The 19,986-nt window shown below is 39.4% G+C and overlaps 4 protein-coding genes across 4 annotated transcripts; 3 read left to right on the forward strand and 1 right to left on the reverse strand.

Annotated features, from left to right (window-relative positions):
* Nucleotides 1-911: 911 nt before the first annotated feature.
* Nucleotides 912-19,695, reverse strand: LOC145898822 (AP-3 complex subunit beta-2-like). The gene is made up of 24 exons (XM_082987452.1): nt 19,516-19,695; nt 19,363-19,438; nt 18,156-18,326; nt 17,788-17,948; nt 17,658-17,724; nt 16,925-17,107; nt 16,415-16,579; nt 15,859-16,011; nt 7,756-7,890; nt 7,196-7,328; nt 7,019-7,128; nt 5,858-6,034; nt 5,313-5,505; nt 4,599-4,717; nt 4,248-4,380; nt 3,849-4,004; nt 3,653-3,784; nt 3,112-3,310; nt 2,733-2,838; nt 2,099-2,141; nt 1,948-2,032; nt 1,668-1,765; nt 1,247-1,379; nt 912-1,186 (listed from the first exon to the last, which is right to left on the reverse strand). The coding sequence occupies exons 1-24, from the start codon at nt 19,617-19,619 to the stop codon at nt 1,036-1,038; spliced, it is 3,183 nt and encodes a 1,060-aa protein (XP_082843578.1). The 5' UTR covers nt 19,620-19,695; the 3' UTR covers nt 912-1,035.
* Nucleotides 9,290-10,582, forward strand: LOC145899761 (uncharacterized). The gene is made up of 4 exons (XM_082988664.1): nt 9,290-9,301; nt 9,367-9,507; nt 9,852-10,122; nt 10,413-10,582. Exons 1-4 carry the CDS (start codon nt 9,290-9,292, stop codon nt 10,580-10,582), a joined length of 594 nt encoding a protein of 197 aa, XP_082844790.1.
* Nucleotides 11,160-11,987, forward strand: LOC145899766 (uncharacterized). The gene is made up of 4 exons (XM_082988670.1): nt 11,160-11,174; nt 11,248-11,349; nt 11,491-11,740; nt 11,818-11,987. Exons 1-4 carry the CDS (start codon nt 11,160-11,162, stop codon nt 11,985-11,987), a joined length of 537 nt encoding a protein of 178 aa, XP_082844796.1.
* LOC145898823 (uncharacterized) lies at nt 13,140-15,493 on the forward strand. Its single transcript, XM_082987453.1, has 4 exons — nt 13,140-13,439; nt 13,818-13,930; nt 14,375-14,535; nt 15,151-15,493. The coding sequence occupies exons 1-4, from the start codon at nt 13,209-13,211 to the stop codon at nt 15,336-15,338; spliced, it is 693 nt and encodes a 230-aa protein (XP_082843579.1). The 5' UTR covers nt 13,140-13,208; the 3' UTR covers nt 15,339-15,493.
* Nucleotides 19,696-19,986: the final 291 nt, after the last annotated feature.

Here is a 19,986-nt window from a genome sequence, read left to right on the forward strand (position 1 = left end):
ATGCAAAAATTACCGCCATGTTCTCATGGATTTGTGTTCAATCTATTACATATATTGCTGTATTTCGACTTGTAATACGTCTGAAATATAACTTTGCAGGGGTGTGGAGTTTCGAAGAAAAAGCGACGCGAGGTTGGAAGTGAGATGAAGCAAACCTTTTCAGCAGGCCCAATTATTCTTGTATCGCAACAACAGGAGGATATAAAAGTGGAGGAAGAAAAAGTACGCGATGAACAAGTTGATGGTGATGAGGCGGATGTTGCGGCTTTTGTATTGCTTGGATTGATTATCCTCATGGCTTGCCTACTTTTTCGCTTACAAACTAAATAAACGCGTAAGTGATTGACATATGTATCTATACCCGCTGTATACCGGCCACGACTCGAATGACATCCCATCATTTTCTTTCCCCCAAAAAAGCATCCTTATCTCTATACTGTACGTGTTTAAATTTTTCATCTGCGTCACTTTACGAAGATTTCGGCATGCAATTATAATCAGAATATAAAATGTCGTATTTTCGCAGGAAAGAGTGCAGAAATTATTCATACAATCACATGTCAAGATCGCGAAACTGTATTTCGCAATATATAAGAATATGTACTTGCTGAAACCATTCGGTTTGATGACAAAAATCCAAGGGTCTTCTTCAGTCCGGACAAACGTGAATTATGCCATATGCACAACTTTTACACAGTCTCGCGCTTGTGCTTTGTAAGCAGTGTTTTTAAAATTACTTAACCACATGATTGGACCCATAGTCTAAAACTATTTTACGGTATTTAAATGCTCACGCCTTTTTAGTAAAATTTATGGTGGCAGTTGGTCTCAAACAATGGCGTCCAATGATTTTCTATTGAGTAATAAAAATAAAACTGCTCAGGTGTAAAAGTGAAAAAAACAATTACAACTGACTCGCATGATTTATTGCTATATTTACTGCCGCACAAACGAATATACGATTCAGCAACTACAATTGCACCACGTCAAATACATTGACATTCACGACAGACACAAACTATCGCCGGGTGGCGCTCAAGGGGTGAGTTTCTGTTTGATTTCCTTGAAAACGATCGAGCAAATCACCATTTTGTCGCAATTTACACAGAGCTTTCCCTCGCCTCCGGAAGTTAGTTCAACCGTGACGAGAAGGAAGGAACCCCCGTGGGCAGTTTTGCCGGCAAGTCTACGAATAAAAAAAGTCTTTCTGCATTAACTGGTGACGTCATCGTGTGGCCAAACTTACCTGACAACGTTATCCTGTGTGGAGGGAACTCTTGCTACGTTCACCACTTGAGTGACCCTTGAGCAAATGAGTTTTAAGTCATCTTCACCGACCGACACTTTGCCACGGTTTTCGTTCATACCAGCCAACTTACCTGGGAAAAAGTTGTTACATTTTTTTTTACATTTTTTATCGTTAGCTCCTTTACGTCTCTAGTGTCGAAGTTTATGATTTTTATGGTAGTTTTAGGTGTGATTGACGAAGAATGTGTGCGTTGCATAGCTAAAGGTCGTGTGTGAAAAAAACGGTTTGCTTTTTACCACTTTCACATTTTTTTGCAATGGCGCATAAACATTACTCCTACTTGAAACATGTCCTACGATCCTTGTGGAAGAAAATAACTGTAACAAAATCATGTGTTTTTTTCACACAGAATGCTTACCTTGCTGTTTAATGAAATTATCTTGTGACGTCACAATCGGTTTGATCAATTCTCCCACGGGTACTTTTACAGAAACATTAAAGGCTCGTTTGGATGTACTGAAAATACAGGATTCGTCAAAGGGTGTGGGCATTTCCAAACATAAACGATTTTTCTGAGAAACGCCAGAAAAGCTGATCTAACACTTTTATATCATGAGGGCTTTTTTCATATGAAATGATTCTGCTACCTCACAAAGCATCAATTAAGTCAATTTCGGTGTGAAATATTTTTTACTCACCATAGTTGGAAGTGCAAAGGTTGTGTTGTGTCGCAGAAGTCAACGCCAAAGGTTACATTTTGTGTGCAGCCAGAATCCAGTTGTTCTGAATTAAGAGTTTGTTAATTAACTTACATCGTTTTCCCAATGTAAAGGTGTATTGTATTCTCACCAATCGGCGTAAAATCATGGACTCTCAATCCAGATTGGAGTTTCTGTTAAAAAGTGATAACACACAAGATGTTTAAGGAATCTGAATTACCGATCTTACACATGTACGTATCACTGTGGGCAAGCAATGAAATAGCGCGTTGGAATACTGTTTAAAGACTTGCAATTGTGTGCAAATATACACATAGATTATGAAAGCCATAACAATAATAGCGCAGACAGTGCACATGCATTCCCGATATAAGCTGCATTCCCGAAATAAGTCCCATTTTACTGAAATAAATGCAGCAATGGTTTGCATTCCGCTAATAGCGCAGAAAAATACATAAAAAGAACATGGCGCTAAGTGCAAGCAAAGCGGTGCGAACCACATTTAGCGTTCCCAAGCTGCGATTATGACGTCACAAAGCGTATGTCACGTCACAATCGTCCTTCCAGCCCGAGGCGCTCGCGCTTGCCCATGCAAAAGCGACAAAATACTTACGTCAAAATACTTCCGCGGGCGCAACAAGGAGCAAGAAAGCAGTTTTAATTAGCTCATTTACTTTCGCGTCGGCTTTTAGCCAATTTTGCAGAACAGATATAACAAGTTCGACCGATAAATACGAACGCAACGGTCGCAAAAGCACACCAACCTTTTCGCCCATCCTAAGTTGCTCGATTGGGGAATCCCCGTTGTTTGTGAATTCGATGGCCACGGTCACCATTTTGTCGTCGTAGATACAGGGGGAACGCGGGTATCTAGGTAGGACACAGAAGTTATGGCACATTGCTAGGCTTTTCTATGACATGATGTTTTATGCGTATGTCGCTTTTGCTAACTACAGTCACGTCACCTTAATTTGACGAATCTGATTACAAAAGAAAAATCAAATTTCCATAATTACATTGTCGGAACGCATTCAATAGATATAGACTGCTGATAGATACAGAAGACGTACACACATTTACAGACATCCAGACTACAATTAGGATATTTCTATGTTTAGAACAAAATTAGTGACAATCGCCAACCTGTAAACAGCCGACAGACCATCTCCAGTTACTCGATGCAAAAGTTCAAACGTTTCTTTCGTGGGGGTTGCGCTCGCGTTCATGAAATCACCCGTGCCTTCTGACAGCGACAAACCTTGCAGGTCGGCGGCCAGGACTGGCATCATGATTCCCGCGTTCTGATTGGCCACAGTCGATGACGTAACGGAAGGTGGGTCGACTGTTAAAAACATGTTGTGTTTACAATTTGACTGATCGCGGATCGATCATCTTAAGGAACGTTGTAGTAAAAAATGAAAATAAATGGTGGTGGTTAGCTTTTGCGTCTGTTACGAATTAAGCAACATTTCTACTTGAAGGGAAAGTTGCAGAAACTGTAATAAAGAATACACCCTGACTCCAGTTCACATTCTTGGTTCTAATGCTCATACATATTTTTACTTTTTAAAAATAAAAGTAACCGAACACGATACACAATCCCAAGTCTGTGGAAATCTTGCCACGTAAGAATTTATGTAAATTTAAACTTCCAATAAATTTTTACATTATAGTTTTTACTTACAGTCATCTAAATCGAGCAAATTCACTTCACGTTTGGGAGCTTTTCGCGTTTTCTTGGCAGGTTTCGGAGGTTCGGGCTCGGATTCGGTCGAACTTTCTTCCTCAGAAGAACTTTCCTCCTCGCTAGAGGACTCTTCATGCATAATAAATGAAGATTATTGAATCGGCATTATCTCTCAGGGAGTGTCGGGACTCACCACTCTCTAAGGTCGGGGGAGATTGTGTGGGTAGTTTCTTCTTGGGTACAGGAACAGCTTCAGACTCACTGGCCCGGGAATCGGGTCCCTCCGTGTCGGAGGAGCTCTCATCCTCCCCCTCTTCTTCTTCGGAAGATGACTCTTCAGAGTCAGACTCTAATGACAAAAGTGATAATTGATTTTTTTGGATGGACTCAGTGTCAATTTGCGCATGAATAGATCACGGGAACAATTTATGATATTTAGAGCAGTCGGAAAGAAAGTAAAATACAGAGCGTGTTTATGCAATTTCATGTGGCAACAACCCAACTGGGATAAACACCAACAAGCATATCGACCCAGCTATGATGATTTGGAATGAAAAAAATCGATTTTGGGTTCCACCGTTTAGCATCATACCGGAATCTTCAGATCCCGACGATTCTTCGTCATCCTCCTCCTCTTCGCTCGATTCCTCGTCCGAATAAAACGACTTCTTTTTGGGGGGTTTGCGAGTTGTCTTTTTCCCTTCTTTAGTCGCAGGAGTTGAGACCTTATTATATGATATCATAAACCGGCTGACGGAGCAAAGATTTTTCCAATAATTAACTTGAGCCAAATCAACGAATATACGTAAATATACTAAGTCACAATGTGAAGATTTTTGTGGAACATCGTTTTCGTTGAACCGTCGTAGATTTTCGAAAAAAGCCAATGGCCAACAAACAACAAATCTGAACGAAAAAACATGAAACGCTATTATATTTTTACCTCCACGTTTCTGCAGTTTGAGTCCGGCTGCTCCTCGGGGAAATCCGGGAGTTTTTTGTATCCATTTGCTTCGGCGTTGATGGCGTGAGAGAGTGAACCGAGTTGGTACACGTCCCGACCTTTAGAGAAATGCCAGAAAAAATTGGTCTTGGCCGCAGATAGACGGATATTGAAGGTTGTTGAAAGGTAGGTATGTAGATTGAAATCGTATAATTGCATTAAGCCGAGCAAACAGCATTAGATGACAATGCATAAATTGGCGCGTGAGACGGAAACGTTAAAATGTTCGCGTTGTATTCCCTTTTCGCCTAACTTTATCAGACATGTCTGAAGACAATTTGCTTCCAGGACGTAACCATCTTATCCGGTTTGAACCGGCCACAACCAGAGTTATGCTAAGCTTTTTTAAACACAAAATGTATATTTCATGTCTGCTTAAAAGCCTAAAGTGCATTTTTTAAAAAACGTTGTTAACAATTCAAACGTTCATGCTTTTTTTTCCAACTGCGTTTTGTGGATTTTAAAAGAAATGCGAAAAGTTGTGTACTTTCAAACACTAAGTGATGTGTGCATTTGTGGACAAGTTTTAATCGTGTGAACGATAAGAAAATCCTCAAAAACCGATTCTTACTTTTCGGTTGCATCAAATAAAACAATAAATGAATGTAACACAAAACTTCGTCAAACTGAAGTATTGCAAAAATATCGGTTTACCTTTAAATGGGGATTCCAAGACAGGGGCGGGTTTGGGTGCCAGTAAAATTTTCTTGGCGTGTTTATGAATAGTTCCTGACGCACCATCCGATGACGGCATAATCAGGTGACGAATGAAACGCGCTCTGTCCCGAATATCGTAGTTCTGATCGTACTTCGCCAGTTGTAGAATATATTGCGTCAGGAGTTTGGTCTGGGAATAAGGCACTGTAATTTATCAAATAAGGAAAAATACGTGTGTATTACTGTCTACAATAGAATCGCCGTAGGCGTGGATTTGGTCAGCGGCATCTAAATTTCCGAAGTGTTTGGGTTTCAACAAAATTGAACCAAATGACGCAATATCCGATACCCTGCAGCCTAAATTATTTTTAACAAATGGGAGATAATCAATTTTCTGGATCAACGTATATTGGAAACATCTGCAACAGACCGAGCAAGGAGGAAAAATGCCTACTGCAAAACTTTTAACTTCATAAATACTGCAGCTAATTTTGACTGTTGAAGAAACGTAATAAGAGTTGCCACTTAACACAACCACTTACTTGTTTGTGGTTGGTGACGAACAACTTGGCAGCGAGACTAAGAATCTGAAGTTTAACGATATCCTCCTGCGACACAAAGGTTTTCGCCGCTTTCCTCAGAACGTCTGGGGCGATCCGCGGAACGAATTCGCTGTATTCCCCGATCAACCACAGAATACTGGCCCTGGCCATTGGAACCTACACAAGCACAACCAGGTAACGTGACACGTTATTTGGTATGGGGGTGCGGACAGGCTGTTTTTTATTAATTTTATTTTTTCCGGTTGGGAACGGTTTAAATCAAAACTTTAAATATCAACGCGTTTACATGTGACGAACGCTTGTAACATTAGAAGGCAAACTGCGTGCAGAATGAAATATTCGTCAAATTGGCAACGATTAGGTTTTCGACGTCCATTGCGCACTTACATCGGTAGTTATCTCGATTAACGTTTTTATGGAGCGGTTTTCTATGTTTGGCTCGGCGTACTTATGCAATAACACCTTGGTTTAAGTTTCCAGCAGCAACTGGAAATGTAAAAATACTCACGTCAATCAACCACTTTGATCACGAGACATTCTGAACTCGTGATCCAGATCTTTGGCAAAATCTTACCCAATAGCGCACGCAAAAACACATTAATTAACGACGGCTGAGTTTGTGACCAAGAAACGGTACTTTTTCTTCACACGAAATTGTCAGGTAACGATTTGCGGTGCGGACGCGTGCGGGACGAACTTAATGACAAGTTCGGCGTCGATTGGCGCCATTTACCGGACGACAATTAAACAATTACCTGACCATTTCAGGGGAGGGTGATCAACTTCCCGGTATACTCCACACCCGCATCTTTTACCGCTAACTTATGGATGATGGGTATTATGTGTGGGCGGTGGGTATTTGGAGACCGGGGTATGACTTAGCAATAGCAATTTGTGGGATTGATATTGTACAACGAGGGCGGTGCGCAAACTTATTCCAACTGTAACCATATGAGACTTAGTAGCAATACAAAAATTTGAACCGTAACAATTAAATTGATAATGCAATATTCGGTGAAATGCAAAACAGAACTAAAACCACATCGCCAGTGCGCCAAGTGCTCAAGACACCCAATTCTCATAAATCCTACAAGTTTTGAAAACATTGCCATGATCGCATTGTTTACGACGGAACCGAACCTGAATGTGATCCACAAGTTTTGCCATGTGCTTGATGATGTCACTGTGTTGGGATGGATCCATCTGTAGCAGCTTCTTTATAACCACAACACTCTCAGCCACAACCGCCTCTGATGACATAAGCGTTTGAATTTAGAACTGGAATCACCAGCACACTTTTCATACAAACTTGTTTACCGTCGCGATTTGACAAGAGACTGACCAAACCCGACAGACAGGTGTCAGTAACTTCCTTAATGTTGGTCGCACATCGAGCGATTGCTTGTATTGTGTGGGCGACAAACTGCTTGTCGGCACTCCGTACGTAAGTCTAAAACAGTATGGGTTAAATAATTTTAACCCGCATTATCCTGGAGTCCAACTTTCACCATTAGTGACACTGGAGAACTTGTTAGGTGTATGTTTAACAAAGTATCGTCTGTCAAAGGCAAATCGAATTTTTCAGTTTTGTTACTAATCACGTTCTGGTTTGACAAACTGGTATTTACGACAAAAAACACATCAATCGTTAGGAATTGACGTTTAGATAAGTGCCATGATTTTTCTAACATGTGTTTTATGGTGGAAATGAATTTTCCAAAAACAATGCAAAACAACAGCTTTTTGGAGGTTTTGCAAGATTAGTTTCAGATATGATGCCAGTGATTAAGATAAGGCAAAACACACAGTACTAATCAAAAATCAAGGGTTGAAGGCGATATACATATAAAATCAAGGGTTTAAGTTTACGATAGTACCTGAAATTCTCGCAGTATAACGGCAATGTTGGTCTCCGACGCCAGGTTGGTCAAAACCTCAAGTTTCAATACTCGGACGTGCGTGGGGTCGGTTGACCGAACGTAGAAACTCTTGAGAAACGGCTCGAAAATTCCCTGCAAACGTGGGAAAAGGGTTTATTGCGTCGTAATTGAAAAACCTGACACGTCATCTAATGGTAGTGGCATTAAGTTCCATAGAAGCTGCGCCTAAAAAGGGTTCGTCCGTCTGTGGTTGTTTCATTACTGCTCGGGCGAAGTGGCAATTTGCTAAATTACCAATGGGCGGTAAAATTAATTTAACTGTGGGTAAATACGGAAAATTGTAACGGTGGATAATCAGCAGAAGACCTCAATGCTGCAATACAAACAATAATTATGTGATTGCTGCCATTTAACTGTTGGTTAGCAAATTAATCCCACCGCGATTATAAAATATGCGCTAACGTGACGCAAATCATTCGTATAAACATTCCATGGCTGCATCGTGATCCACAAAGTTTCAACAAAATAGCCCCATTAACCGAATAGTTTGTTACCCTATTAACCGAAATTCGCATACATTTAGTCTGCCCAGGTATACCAACAAACCGAGACGGATTTTTCCGGGAATAATAGTTGGCAATTATGACAGCCTCACGGACAGTTTGTCGCTAGAAATCATGTCGACTCACTGGAACATAGGAAAACAGTCGCTAAAATGACCATCACATTGGTCAAAACTTGACTATTAGCTCTAGGTAAACACCAGATATAGTGACGGTCACACTGTCCTGAGGTCCGAATAGCAACCATTGCCGCTTTGCTGGCGTCACAGTCGACCGGGAATCGCCATAAGTGAGACCTGAAGGGCGCAAATTGGCAGCGTGGGGTCGGTTATTAAATAATTCCCTATCCTGCGATTAGGCGTCTATGTTGGCGAATTTGCTTTGGTTTTTGGCAATTGATCGTAATTATGCGGGAAGGATACAAGTTAATCGTTTGCGTCGAGTTTAACTGGAAGACCTTGCTAAACGGCACGTCAGTTTCAGGGTTGGTCAGCAACGGCATAAGGTTTGTGAGAGGGCAAAAAAAGGTGTATTCTGCATGAAATTGTAGTAGCATCAGTAGGATGGACATGTATAAAAGCGTCGACGAGTCTTCATGTTTGTGTGAGGTTTAGAGATCAAGACAAGACAGACAGCAAGCGTCCTTTATTCCGAGCAAGGTTATACTAAAGCAAGTAGTCGAAAAGTTGTGACATTTATAATATCTCTAGCGGTAGATGCTACTATAGACAGTGCTTTAACGTTGATGGACTTTTTTGTCATCACAAGATGCCTGCAGTTATTGTGCCATACTCCGCACACACAGACAGTGTTTGAAAACATGATGGACGTAGTTGCCCATAGGATCGGAAATAGTTTGTCTTAAAACATTGTATATGCGTTTCTATTTCAGAAGATAGAATCTTTATTTCGAAAAGTTACTCACGTAACCTGTTTTCGACTTCTTGCAAACAACTGATACCTGAAACATGACGATGAAGGTAAGAATGAGGATTTCGTTAAAAGAAACTAATCAGTAAAATTTGAATCGTGATATCGTTTGTAGGTGGTTTGTTGCGTTGTGCTTTTTTTGTATATGCAACTGTACCAGAGCTCGGCCATGACGACAGAATCGAGTTTGCACACGTACCAGAACCTGGGCAATCTGCTATACCAGAGTTTGGTTCATGACGGCAAAGACAGAACAGTAAGCATGTATTTTCGCAAACATCGTTTCATAACCATACACCTTACAGTAGTTTGCTGGAGCTGTACAAAGGTATTCGAAACCTCATAATGTGGTCAAGACACTACATTTTCATTCATATACGCTTTTATAGTAAAAACTAACCGGCGGGATTTTTTGGGTATTGGGTACTGGCCGGGATTTTGTTAGCCCGAAGCATAATTCAATTTGTCATGTTACGCCACAAACACGCGAAAGTTTACAAATAGTCGGGCGTCCGTGTTTCAACTTTCGTTTCCCGCCTCCTACAAGGTTCCGAAAAAATTTCAAGAAGTTTGAAAACAACATTCCACATTTTCTTTCAGACAAAATATCTGTGGGAAGATCATTGCCTTTTGCGGACATTCACCAGCAATAACTGTTTACGAGCTTATTATTTCAAAGATTCCTTTGCAAAACAAATAAGTCAGTTCCGCAGACACTTCGCCAAGTTCAGGCCAGCTGTAACTGCCAACAGAACACGGAGATCAAATAATCAAAGTCCGTGTGCCAGCCCTCAGCCTGTCACCATGATCTACAATTATGCTCTTGATCTCCAAGGGTTTTTGAGGGAGCTTGTTCAGTTTCCAGTACCAGGTATGCATTTGTTTGATCATCCGAACTACTAACGTTATGCGCGTTTTTCACATTAGTCAACATGGTTTTTGTAAATTCGTCTCTTAACAAAAGATCACCGACCCAATTCGCTACGAGCAATGAAACAGCAATAAAACATGGCAGCATCCGTAGTAATTTTTTCGAGGTGGCATGTTGTCCCGTGACTACTTTCCTGATATATCACATATACATATAGCAGATCGCAAACTGACAAAATTTGGAAACAACAACTGGCAGTTTGCTCACAAACCATATCGATCATCTTGCAGGAAGCGAGGAGTATCAAATGTTTCTGTCAAACGATTGCGTTATTTCCACTTTTGAAGAATACAACTGTCGGTTGCACGAGACTGAGGTGTATGCAGTTGTGTGGGAAGGTTATTCCATGGTACGTATTAAAGTGAGAATACCGAACTACTGCGACATCTCAACCATATGAAGAGCTCACCGAACCCGACGAATTTTTCATTTTCAACATCGTTTTAGTGCGTGAACATTTGTCACAAAAACACTCTCGTTCCAAACTCAAAACATTTGTTGAATCATTAGTTGGAACGAGATGACGCGTCTTTGTTGGACAAAAGGAAAGTTTTGTGATTTCTGCGTTCGCCACAATCGCATCTTACCTCATGCCGACCACTTGTATTACACTGTACTATTTTACCAGTCAAGTAAATATCTTTTGAGTTTATTGGCGAATTTGTTTGTTGGTATAAAATATACTGGGAGGCGGTTTGTGAGTTGACGTGCGTTCTTGTATTGCGCTTTTTTTCTACGCGACAAAATACACAGCGCGAGCTTGTGACAAAATGCAGTAAAAATTTTGCTGACCGAGATTGCAATTTTGTTCTTGCACCAAAGTCGTGCTTTTTTTGTATAGTGCTATAGTTTGCTGGGTGCTTGTTTGTTTTTCGTCTTTTGTTATTTACGTGTAAATTGACACTTATTTTTTCTTCCATGTTGTAGGGTAATAGGAATAGGCATAAGGTGTGCACATGTTCTGCTTGGCTGGAAAAATGAAACTTTCACAGGTAAAATGTTCACAAGAAAACAAGCCAATGTTCATTCCATTACAAAGTAACATGGACACGTTCCGTTTTGTAGATTGTACTTTGTCTGTCAGCGGTCGTTTATCTCGCTGAGGGACTCATGACTGTGTCGAATGAGGATTATCAACGTATGGTGGCCAATGGGGAAAACATAATGGTAAACAGATTTTTTATGATAAGCGTACAATGCACAGTAACAGTTTCCTACAAACTTTTTGTTCTTTCTCTACGCAACGTACGATATGGCAGTGGGTGTTAGCTTGGAAGCAAAAATGCAGATGTTGGTGTTGTTTTTCAGAGCCCGTCGAAAGCTCGACATTTCTGCGAGAAGAAGCCCAACCTGCCGGCATGCGAGTTCGCCAGACACAACCCTGATTTGGTCAAACAGCTTGCCGACGAAAGAAACAAGACAGAGGCAAAGCTGCTTGGGCGGATGTTGGAACGTAAAAAGCGGTATGTGAGGCTCTGCGCTGAAGCTGCGCCAGTTGAAATGACGGTTACTGTTGCGAAGGATGTGGCGACCCAGCTACACGTTAGCTTGTATCAAGGTGGGAGAATTTAGGTTGTTTGCTGTCACCTTTCGATGCAACAAGTCACGTAACGACGTTTTTTTTTGTTTCAACAGATGCGACTTATTTACAAAACTTCATGTATTACTATTGCACTCGACACAACGTTGGCGGGCATTTCTGCGGCATGCAAGACCGCCATTACTTCGCATTGGTCATTGTAACGCCCACCGCCGTTCAATTGAGACAGGTCATTGTCGAAGACTCCCAGTGTGGCCTGGACTAGTAAGAGTGGATCGGAGTCCACCCCATGGGTATTATAAGAGTAAATCTCGCAATTCTGCAAGATTTCTCAGTTGGATCTCCACAACAATATAAAACACAGGAAAAACGGAAAAGGAAAAAGAAGAAAACGTCTAATTCTGTTGAGTTCGGTTCATTTAGTGTTTTCGAAAAAAATATTTTATTGCCTGCAATTTTACCTAACGTAAAAAAATAAAAAAAAATATATTTTTGCTTGCATTTTACCGAACTTAAAAAATACAAAAAAATATTTTTGTTCCTGCAATTTTAACCTATCTTGATGAGCTTCGTTAGAAATGCGAATAAATTTATCAAACCTTAAACATTCCCGGGCTTCAAATTTACGTGACAAAATGTATCAGCACGTGTCAGTAACGAGCATCTCATTCGAGATCTTGGTTTGTCACAAGTAACTTCGGTCATCCGAACTACATATTGTATGTCAACCTTGATTCGATAGCTGTTTAATTTCAAACGTAGCTGAAACCGCCGACTTCGATGTCACGTGACCAAAAGCAAAAATATGCCGTCAGAAACAATCTTCGTTAGAAATGAAATTAGGCCACTTGGAAAATATCTGATGATTTAGGGAATTTATAACGGCCTAGGGCTGTTTAAGCAGCAAAGTATGAGGAGCTGTGTTTTTTTACCAAACAAGCGCGCCTTGCATTAATGGGCGTGTCAACATTTTGCAAGCGTATACTGTTTATCGAAATAGCGTCTGGCATTTCAGATCGAGCAAAGATTTGAAACCGATAAGCACGAGAAAAAGTATGAGCGTGAAGTAGAAACTGTGTGTCCTGAGGCACTAACCAATCTTATATAGAGACGGTCGCGATGCGCTTATCCTTCGAAGGTCAGTTTCACAGGTAACTTTACCGTGTGCGCGAAACTGCTGCAACAGAAAAAAGAGTAGCTGTTGAAGTTTGCAAATGCGTTGCAATTGTATTCAATCGTGCATGCCGCATAGTTAAGATGTTTTTGGTATAGTTAAGATGCAATTTTAAACGAAAAACGACCACCATTGCTGCGATGTCGCGTAATCTAAAGGATTTCTATTCGACCTGAGTTGTATTTAGTTGAAGATAAAAAAAACATATCCATAAAAAAGCGGATGCATTTTAGGGGTCATGCGCACGTAGTATTCACAAAGGCTTGTGGTTACAACAAACTTGACAAATTTTTAACTGAAGAACTGAACAAGATGTGGGCGACGATAGTGTTTTGTTTGGTGCTTCTCGGTCTGGGCAAGGGAGGTGATACTCAAACCGTAGTTCCGACAAGACCAACTCCGGGGCGGGGATACGTTCAAATCACAACGAAGCAACCGGCGACACCATTTAATATCTTTCGCTGGACTTTGTTGTGGGGAACTACATCAGTGCCAACGCATGAACCAAACAAATGGAGTCTGCGACAGGCTCCGAGCCAAACAGTAAGTTGTAATATAATTGCATAACACCTGGGCAGAAATGTTGCCAGAAGTGGTCGTTACGAAACAGGGCATGCTTTTAAAACATTTTGCCGGTCGTGCGAATTATAAGAAATCCATATTTGATGTTTAAACTAAACTTCGTGTCTCTTGTGATAAGCAGAATGTACAAGGGCATTGATTAGCTGTTCAAGTAGTTGCAAATGTACGTTGTTTGCCGTTATGGCATGGAACAATGGTGTTTCCAACCCACTTAATAGAATTACAGCAACTTTCTTTGAACACACATGTTTCGCACAACCGTGAACTTAACTTTCGACAACAAAAACGTCTTAAAACAAACCATACATTTTCTTATCATTTAAGAACTTCTTTTTACAGCCAAAGCCGTTGACGCTCAGGCAGTGCGCACAAAGAAACTTCCGCCAGTTGAGAGCGTGTCAGATGTTGCTCAATCCAGTGCGATCGTACAGACTTCAATTGGCGGCGAATAGGTGGGTACGACATGCTAGTTTAGTGCTATAAGAATTCTCAAAAAGGCGAAAAAAGGGCTACTGGTGAATTTTTCAAGGAGTAAGATGGTCTGAGATAATCAATTCCTGGGAAAATTTATTAGATGACCAAAACGTCAATTTTTCCTTTTCTTGATTTTTTTCTTCTCTTGAAACGCAATAAAAAACTCTCGTTATTTTATAAACAATTTGGAAACTTAGGGAAATTTGGTTTGCCCTTGCGTGAGGCACCGATTTTGAAACACGGCGACACAGAATTTTCCTCGAAAGTTTTAGGCGAGCTTCGGGGGATTTCAGAATGGTAAACTAATGTTCTTTACACCATGTTTTTTCTCGTTAATGCGCTGGCCAACACCCTTCAAATAACTTTCGGATTGGTGGAAACAGTTTCGAAAAATATTGAAAAAAGAAACTTTTCTTATGCAGGTACTTGTGCAACTCCCGAGACCAATGGAAGCCACGACCCCAGGACCACTACAGAAGGAAGCGGAATATAAACGAATGTAACGGGGGTTCGACGGAGCACACGATAATATGGGCGGAGGAGGATTTAACAGGGGTGGATCGAGAGGTCGTCAACAACCCTGGTGAGAATTAAAACGGACGAAATTATTTTGGGATCGTTGGTTTGTATCGCTTATTATTTTTAGAGGGAGATCCACTTAATGCCACTTTTTCGACCTAATACATAGGTCTATCAGTACAGTTTTAGTGCCTGTTGGCTCAATTGGTCATATATGCTCCACAATCCACATTAGGTATGCAAGTTAAATTCGTAGTTAAATACCATAACTTATGGTGGGACGTAACTTTTTTAATAATCTGACTCTCTCCCGTATTACGACAAGTGCATACCGTGTAGGAAGGTGTGACCGTGTTTAAACAACAGGACAACAAAGATGAAATTATATTATCGATGGGTTTGGTGCTGTTAGTTTGTTATTGGTAATAGTGTATATCCAAACACAATACACACTCAGACCTTATAGGTCGAAACAGTGGCCATTTGTCTGCAGCTCAACAGAAAACATTACACACTGTCCAAGGCTAGGATGTGGAAAAGGCAATGGATCAAACCTTCCTTCAAATAGACACAAACAATTTGACCATATCATCAACTTTCTGTACATTAGCTGTAGCTTCACCGTTTTGTAAAGCATTCGTGCATCTACAAACACAAATCATCGGATTTTTTTTCACAGCCAATCACCTGTACCAGACATTGTTCGTCGAGGATTGTAACGTCGTTGGCGAAATACCCGACATGGAATGTCATAAACACAAGATAAAAGTAAAAGCGGCCGTGTGGTCTGAAATCAACCGCCACGACATCGAAGTAGTTAATGTATGGACCGACGCCTACTGCGCCCTCACGCCGACTATTCCATAATCAAGTTGCAGCCGTTTCGAGCTCACTCAAGGACAGATATTGATTTCGACGAAACTTCGGCAAAGGTTAATAAAACTATTTGTGTACGCTTTGTGTGTGTTGCCTAATAGTGTACATTTACCATTCTGTTGTTATTTTTTTGCTTTGAAATAAATGCGCAGCATGCATGAAATGGTGTGAAAATGTTCTGCCTGGCGCGTGAACCAGGGTGCACAAACTGCACACCCCAAAAGGCAAAATATTTGTGCCATGGCATCGAAGTTTTCGAATTTGTAAATGCAAAAACACCTTTATTAACTGGTGGAACCAAGGGCAACTAATCTGTGAGAAGCCATAATTTTTTCCAAAAACTAATTAGGTATAGTAAGGATTAGAGGAAACGTCTATCTTTGAGTGATTAAAAGTTCTGAAAGTGAACAGGACTCCTCTTTTGAGAGCATTACCACATTTGCCCACATATAATCTTATTGTACACACATTGTTGTCAACAACCACCTGTTTGGACTTTCACAATTCATACCTTGCCCTTGAGTGTCATCGATGCAATGTTCTGTAGAACGATGGCTTGAACTTCTCTTCTACCTCGCAGCAATCGAACCAGAGCTTTTGCGACAATAGAAACCTCATTTCTTGGTGCAAGGTGGAAGTACATTTGAGAGACTGCCATCACAACCTATAAGAATGCAAAATACTTGTCCTTCCCCTTCTCTACAGTGTGATAATCTTATGTTGGTACCTTAATTAACAGTGCACAGGCAACACAACGTCATATTTCTAGATATACTGATATCAAATCAAACAAATAACATGTAAGGTGTGGGCACTGGGGGGATTAAACCACTCCCAGAAAATATCACAACAAACTTCATGTCGTTACACTAGGAGTGAACATGTAAGGGTCAATTTTGACGAGCCTAAACATGGGATTAAATGTCTGCATTGCTAGAATTTAGACAAGTGAAGACAATATTAAATCGTAAAGATTATAAAATGTTTATGCTTGAAATTTCACAGGACTATTTTCTGTTAACAAGTACAAAAATCAATAGTATGCTATTGTTTGTCACTGAACTTACCGCTGCATTTCTGCTCTGAAGTAAAGGTTTTGAGCTTTTAAGAAGCAACCGGAGATCATGATCCATGACATAAGCAGGTTTTTTTGGCTTTTCTTTTTCTACCTCTTCATCGCTATCTTCATCTTCTTCATAGAATGGACGATCTCTTTCGTCAGTACCATCATCCTGTATAAAATTTCGCTTTGGGCTTATTGGGCTTGAAGAGCAAAAGTACAGTATCAATAAACAAACACTTTAACTTATGCGAATTTAAATGATATAATATTCCACACATAAATATATATAACAGAAATAGAATCAATACAAATGATCCTATTATCACAAATAAATGAAAAAAAACAACATATAATTACATAACATTGTAATACTGTATGTATTATTAATACATATTATCAAGCAAACAGATAAACTAAAGAAAAAAGGAAACTTTATTTTTCCGAATACTTTTTTCCAAAAACCTTTTTCCTAAACCATATTGGATCGGGACCTTCACAGCAGAGGTAAACTTACATATTTGTTGGGGTCAACAAACTGTGTTCTTGCATATCTTGTGAGCATCGATAGGATTGCAATCTGGCCCCACTCATCCACATCTACCAAGAGTGAACAAAGCTTACGGTAATGTTTGTGAACCAAGTCAATCCGCTCAGGACAGACTTCTTGGAAAGCCATCACCACACTTCCTGCGACCAACTGCAAACAAGGAAATATGTATATATACTATACAGTATACTTGTTTTATACAAATAAATTATATTTTAAAAGTTGAAGTTTAACTCAACTAATGTGTGAGCAAACTGTAAACATATCATGTTTATACAAAAAAAAAGTTTCTTTTTTTTCCAAAAGTTTCTTTTGTATATATTGATCTTAAAATAAAAATTAAAACCATTAACCGACTGACAGTAATCAGAAACACTTAGGTAGTGGTAGGGGCCACAGTGTTCACCATTTTAGTTTTATTTTATTTTATTTGCTTGCCTATCTTGTGTAAAGGTAGCTTCGAGTGCTTTGTTGCATTGTATTTGCAGAAACTGATGATGCCTTTGTAGGCGAAATCGATTTTTCGTATTTCATAAATTAACCGACTGACAGTAATCAGAAACACTTAGTTTCAAACTTTTAAAACCATGTAAATTGTAATTTATTGATTAATTAAAAAGGTATTTTGATATTGAAAAATAAAAAATTAAACACAATTTTGCAGTTTATATAACAAAAAAAGTATATAAGTGAGACTTACAGTGGTTCGGTCATTCAGCAGCTTTTCTATGATTTCAATTAAGTTCTCCTTTTGATCTGGATCAAGGCTGTTGGGTAAATCATGGAATTTAGGTTCACATTATTGAACTGGTATTTGACAAAATATTTACCTGTAAAGTTTAGGAATGGCATGGGCTGCAGTCTTTCTCACGAAAGGAGACATGTCATTTGAGCAATCTTTGATGGACAACATCATGATGGGAACAATAATAGGGACACGGATACTAGACAAAACTCGTAGAGCGCTGGCTCTAATGAGCTGATTAGGGTCCTATAAGAAACCAAATCCAAGACTTAATACTTCCTTAATTTTGTAAACACCAAATATTATTTGCTGGGTCTTCTATTGTTTAGTTTTTAGGTAAGTCGAGCTGCAAGCTACACATGAACAAGCTGAAAAATAGGTTAAGAAAGTGTAAAGATGGCTTACACTTACACATATATGAAATATACATACATGTTTGTGGCAATATCTTACTTTTAATCCTCTTTGGAATGTAGAAATAGAAAGAAGAGCCAAGTCTTGTTGTTCCTCAGCATAACGCTCCAAATAGACATAAACCAACTTCTTTACTTCAATGTTCTTGCTTGCAACATTTTTAACAACGGCTGGGAAAAGACTTGAGGCATTTCGCCCTTTTGCAATCATCTGAAAAAAAAACACTGTCGAATTAAAAAAAAACTACACAGATAGCAGCATTGGACATTAATTTCTCATATCAGGCAATTTATTAAGTTGTTTGCCACGCTGACTTGTAGAAAAATAGACATGTTGAGATAAAAATACTATGTTCAAAATAAAAAAAATTATTTGTTACTGAAGGTTAACTTATAATGTCACATGAAAGAAGTGCTGCTGGTTAGGTAGATTTCATGTAGTAAAAACAATTTATTGCTACGCTCGAAATAAGTGCATTTGCATTTTCCAAAACACTGCACTGGCAGCTCTAACTATATGATAGTACATCGACTACACTTAAAACTTTTTGGTGCTGTTTGTATAATCAGAGGGATGTTAGAAAAATGAATTTATGTTTTTGAAACATGAAAAAATATCGATTTTTCATTGATAACTTTTTTATCATTATGGCCCAAGTTTCAAATAACAACCAAGCGAAAGCACGAAAATCAAGCTTTCCAAAAATATTAAACATGTCTAAAAACCCATTGAGCTGCCACTGTACGTACATTTCAACCCTATACCCCCCCCCATTGTAAACACGATTTCTTCAACCCGACCGTCGCCCGCCGCTCTTTTAAGCCATATGTATGCACAACATGTACTTTCGCCAATAAATGTTGCTACAAACCGAGTCCCGAGCTTTTCTTTTGCAAAAACAACCTTATAGCATCCCACTATCGAATGAAATCAAATTTGAATCAATTTACTCTGAGATGCTATGCTAAATTCAACAATTACTATGAAAACTAACATTACGAAATGTTCATATTACAAAAATGTGTTAGCAACATTTGTTTTTATAGTTCTTTTCTGAATGTTATTATCAGTTGTTTTCGCAACATTATTTTTGCGTTGGACCCCATTAACCTGCGTTCAAAGTTTTGTTAACTGGTGATTTTTTTTGTCAACTAACATCCCTCTGGTTTTGTAAAGACTGATTGTAAGATGGATGGTATAAAATGACTAATACTTGGCCAACAATGTATCATGTAAATATACTTACCCCTATAATCCTTTTCATAGCTTCCAATTTCAACCCATCTTTGTTCTGATCCAGCATTTGCTTTAAGTCGTCATGTCTACAAACAAACGTTTAAATGCATTATTGCAGTTCAACAAAAGACTTCATTGATTGACCAGTTTATAATAGACATACTTCCTATAATTCACGTTAAACAAAGCCCCGCTAGATGGATCTTGCCCACGGTCATCTCCGGTGTTTCCAGTTCCACGCTCATCGTTGTAAGAAGTCATGATCATCCACAACAACAACTACAGCCTTTCCTCTCGATTAAAATCAGTCAAAACCTTTTACCTGACCAAAAACCTGGGCCTGTAGCCTGAACATAAGTGAGCACGTTATTTCTCTGTTAAATCACATACATTTTAAACGCACAACAGAGTAAAAATCATCAAAATATTGAGCATTCCAAACTTCCTGCAATCTTCTTCATTTCTGAAGAGAAAGTGAAGCCCAAGCGTATCTTACTCGTGACAATGTCGCTTTTATCGGTCGCTTGTCGCGTAGTTTCTGACGCTTTTGTAGCTTATCCTAAAACTGATTAAAAATGCCTCTTTTCTCGACCATTCCTCACCAATACGAAGTTTAAAGCGACCAAAGAATTAA

This window comes from Ascidia mentula, chromosome 4 (genome assembly GCF_947561715.1).
Source record: "Ascidia mentula chromosome 4, kaAscMent1.1, whole genome shotgun sequence".
In the NCBI taxonomy this organism is placed as follows: domain Eukaryota; kingdom Metazoa; phylum Chordata; class Ascidiacea; order Phlebobranchia; family Ascidiidae; genus Ascidia; species Ascidia mentula.

What these genes read in the sequence shown, in the direction of transcription:
- LOC145899761 (XM_082988664.1), top strand. An exon ending in ATGACGGCAAAGACAGAACA is followed by an intron (nt 9,508 to 9,851) that starts GTAAGCATGTAT and finishes ATTTTCTTTCAG; the next exon opens with ACAAAATATCTGTGGGAAGA. An exon ending in TGTTCAGTTTCCAGTACCAG is followed by an intron (nt 10,123 to 10,412) that starts GTATGCATTTGT and finishes ATCATCTTGCAG; the next exon opens with GAAGCGAGGAGTATCAAATG.
- LOC145899766 (XM_082988670.1), top strand. An exon ending in CCAATGGGGAAAACATAATG is followed by an intron (nt 11,350 to 11,490) that starts GTAAACAGATTT and finishes GTTGTTTTTCAG; the next exon opens with AGCCCGTCGAAAGCTCGACA. An exon ending in ACACGTTAGCTTGTATCAAG is followed by an intron (nt 11,741 to 11,817) that starts GTGGGAGAATTT and finishes TTGTTTCAACAG; the next exon opens with ATGCGACTTATTTACAAAAC.
- LOC145898823 (XM_082987453.1), top strand. Translation starts at nt 13,209, where the DNA reads ATGTGGGCGACGATAGTGTTTTGTTTGGTGCTTCTCGGTCTGGGCAAG. An exon ending in GACAGGCTCCGAGCCAAACA is followed by an intron (nt 13,440 to 13,817) that starts GTAAGTTGTAAT and finishes TTCTTTTTACAG; the next exon opens with CCAAAGCCGTTGACGCTCAG. An exon ending in AGAGGTCGTCAACAACCCTG is followed by an intron (nt 14,536 to 15,150) that starts GTGAGAATTAAA and finishes TTTTTTTCACAG; the next exon opens with CCAATCACCTGTACCAGACA.
- LOC145898822 (XM_082987452.1), bottom strand. Translation starts at nt 19,619, where the DNA reads ATGATCATGACTTCTTACAACGATGAGCGTGGAACTGGAAACACCGGA. An exon ending in TCTCTTGTCAAATCGCGACG is followed by an intron (nt 7,129 to 7,195) that starts GTAAACAAGTTT and finishes TTATGTCATCAG; the next exon opens with AGGCGGTTGTGGCTGAGAGT. An exon ending in AACTTAGGATGGGCGAAAAG is followed by an intron (nt 2,142 to 2,732) that starts GTTGGTGTGCTT and finishes ACTTTTTAACAG; the next exon opens with AAACTCCAATCTGGATTGAG.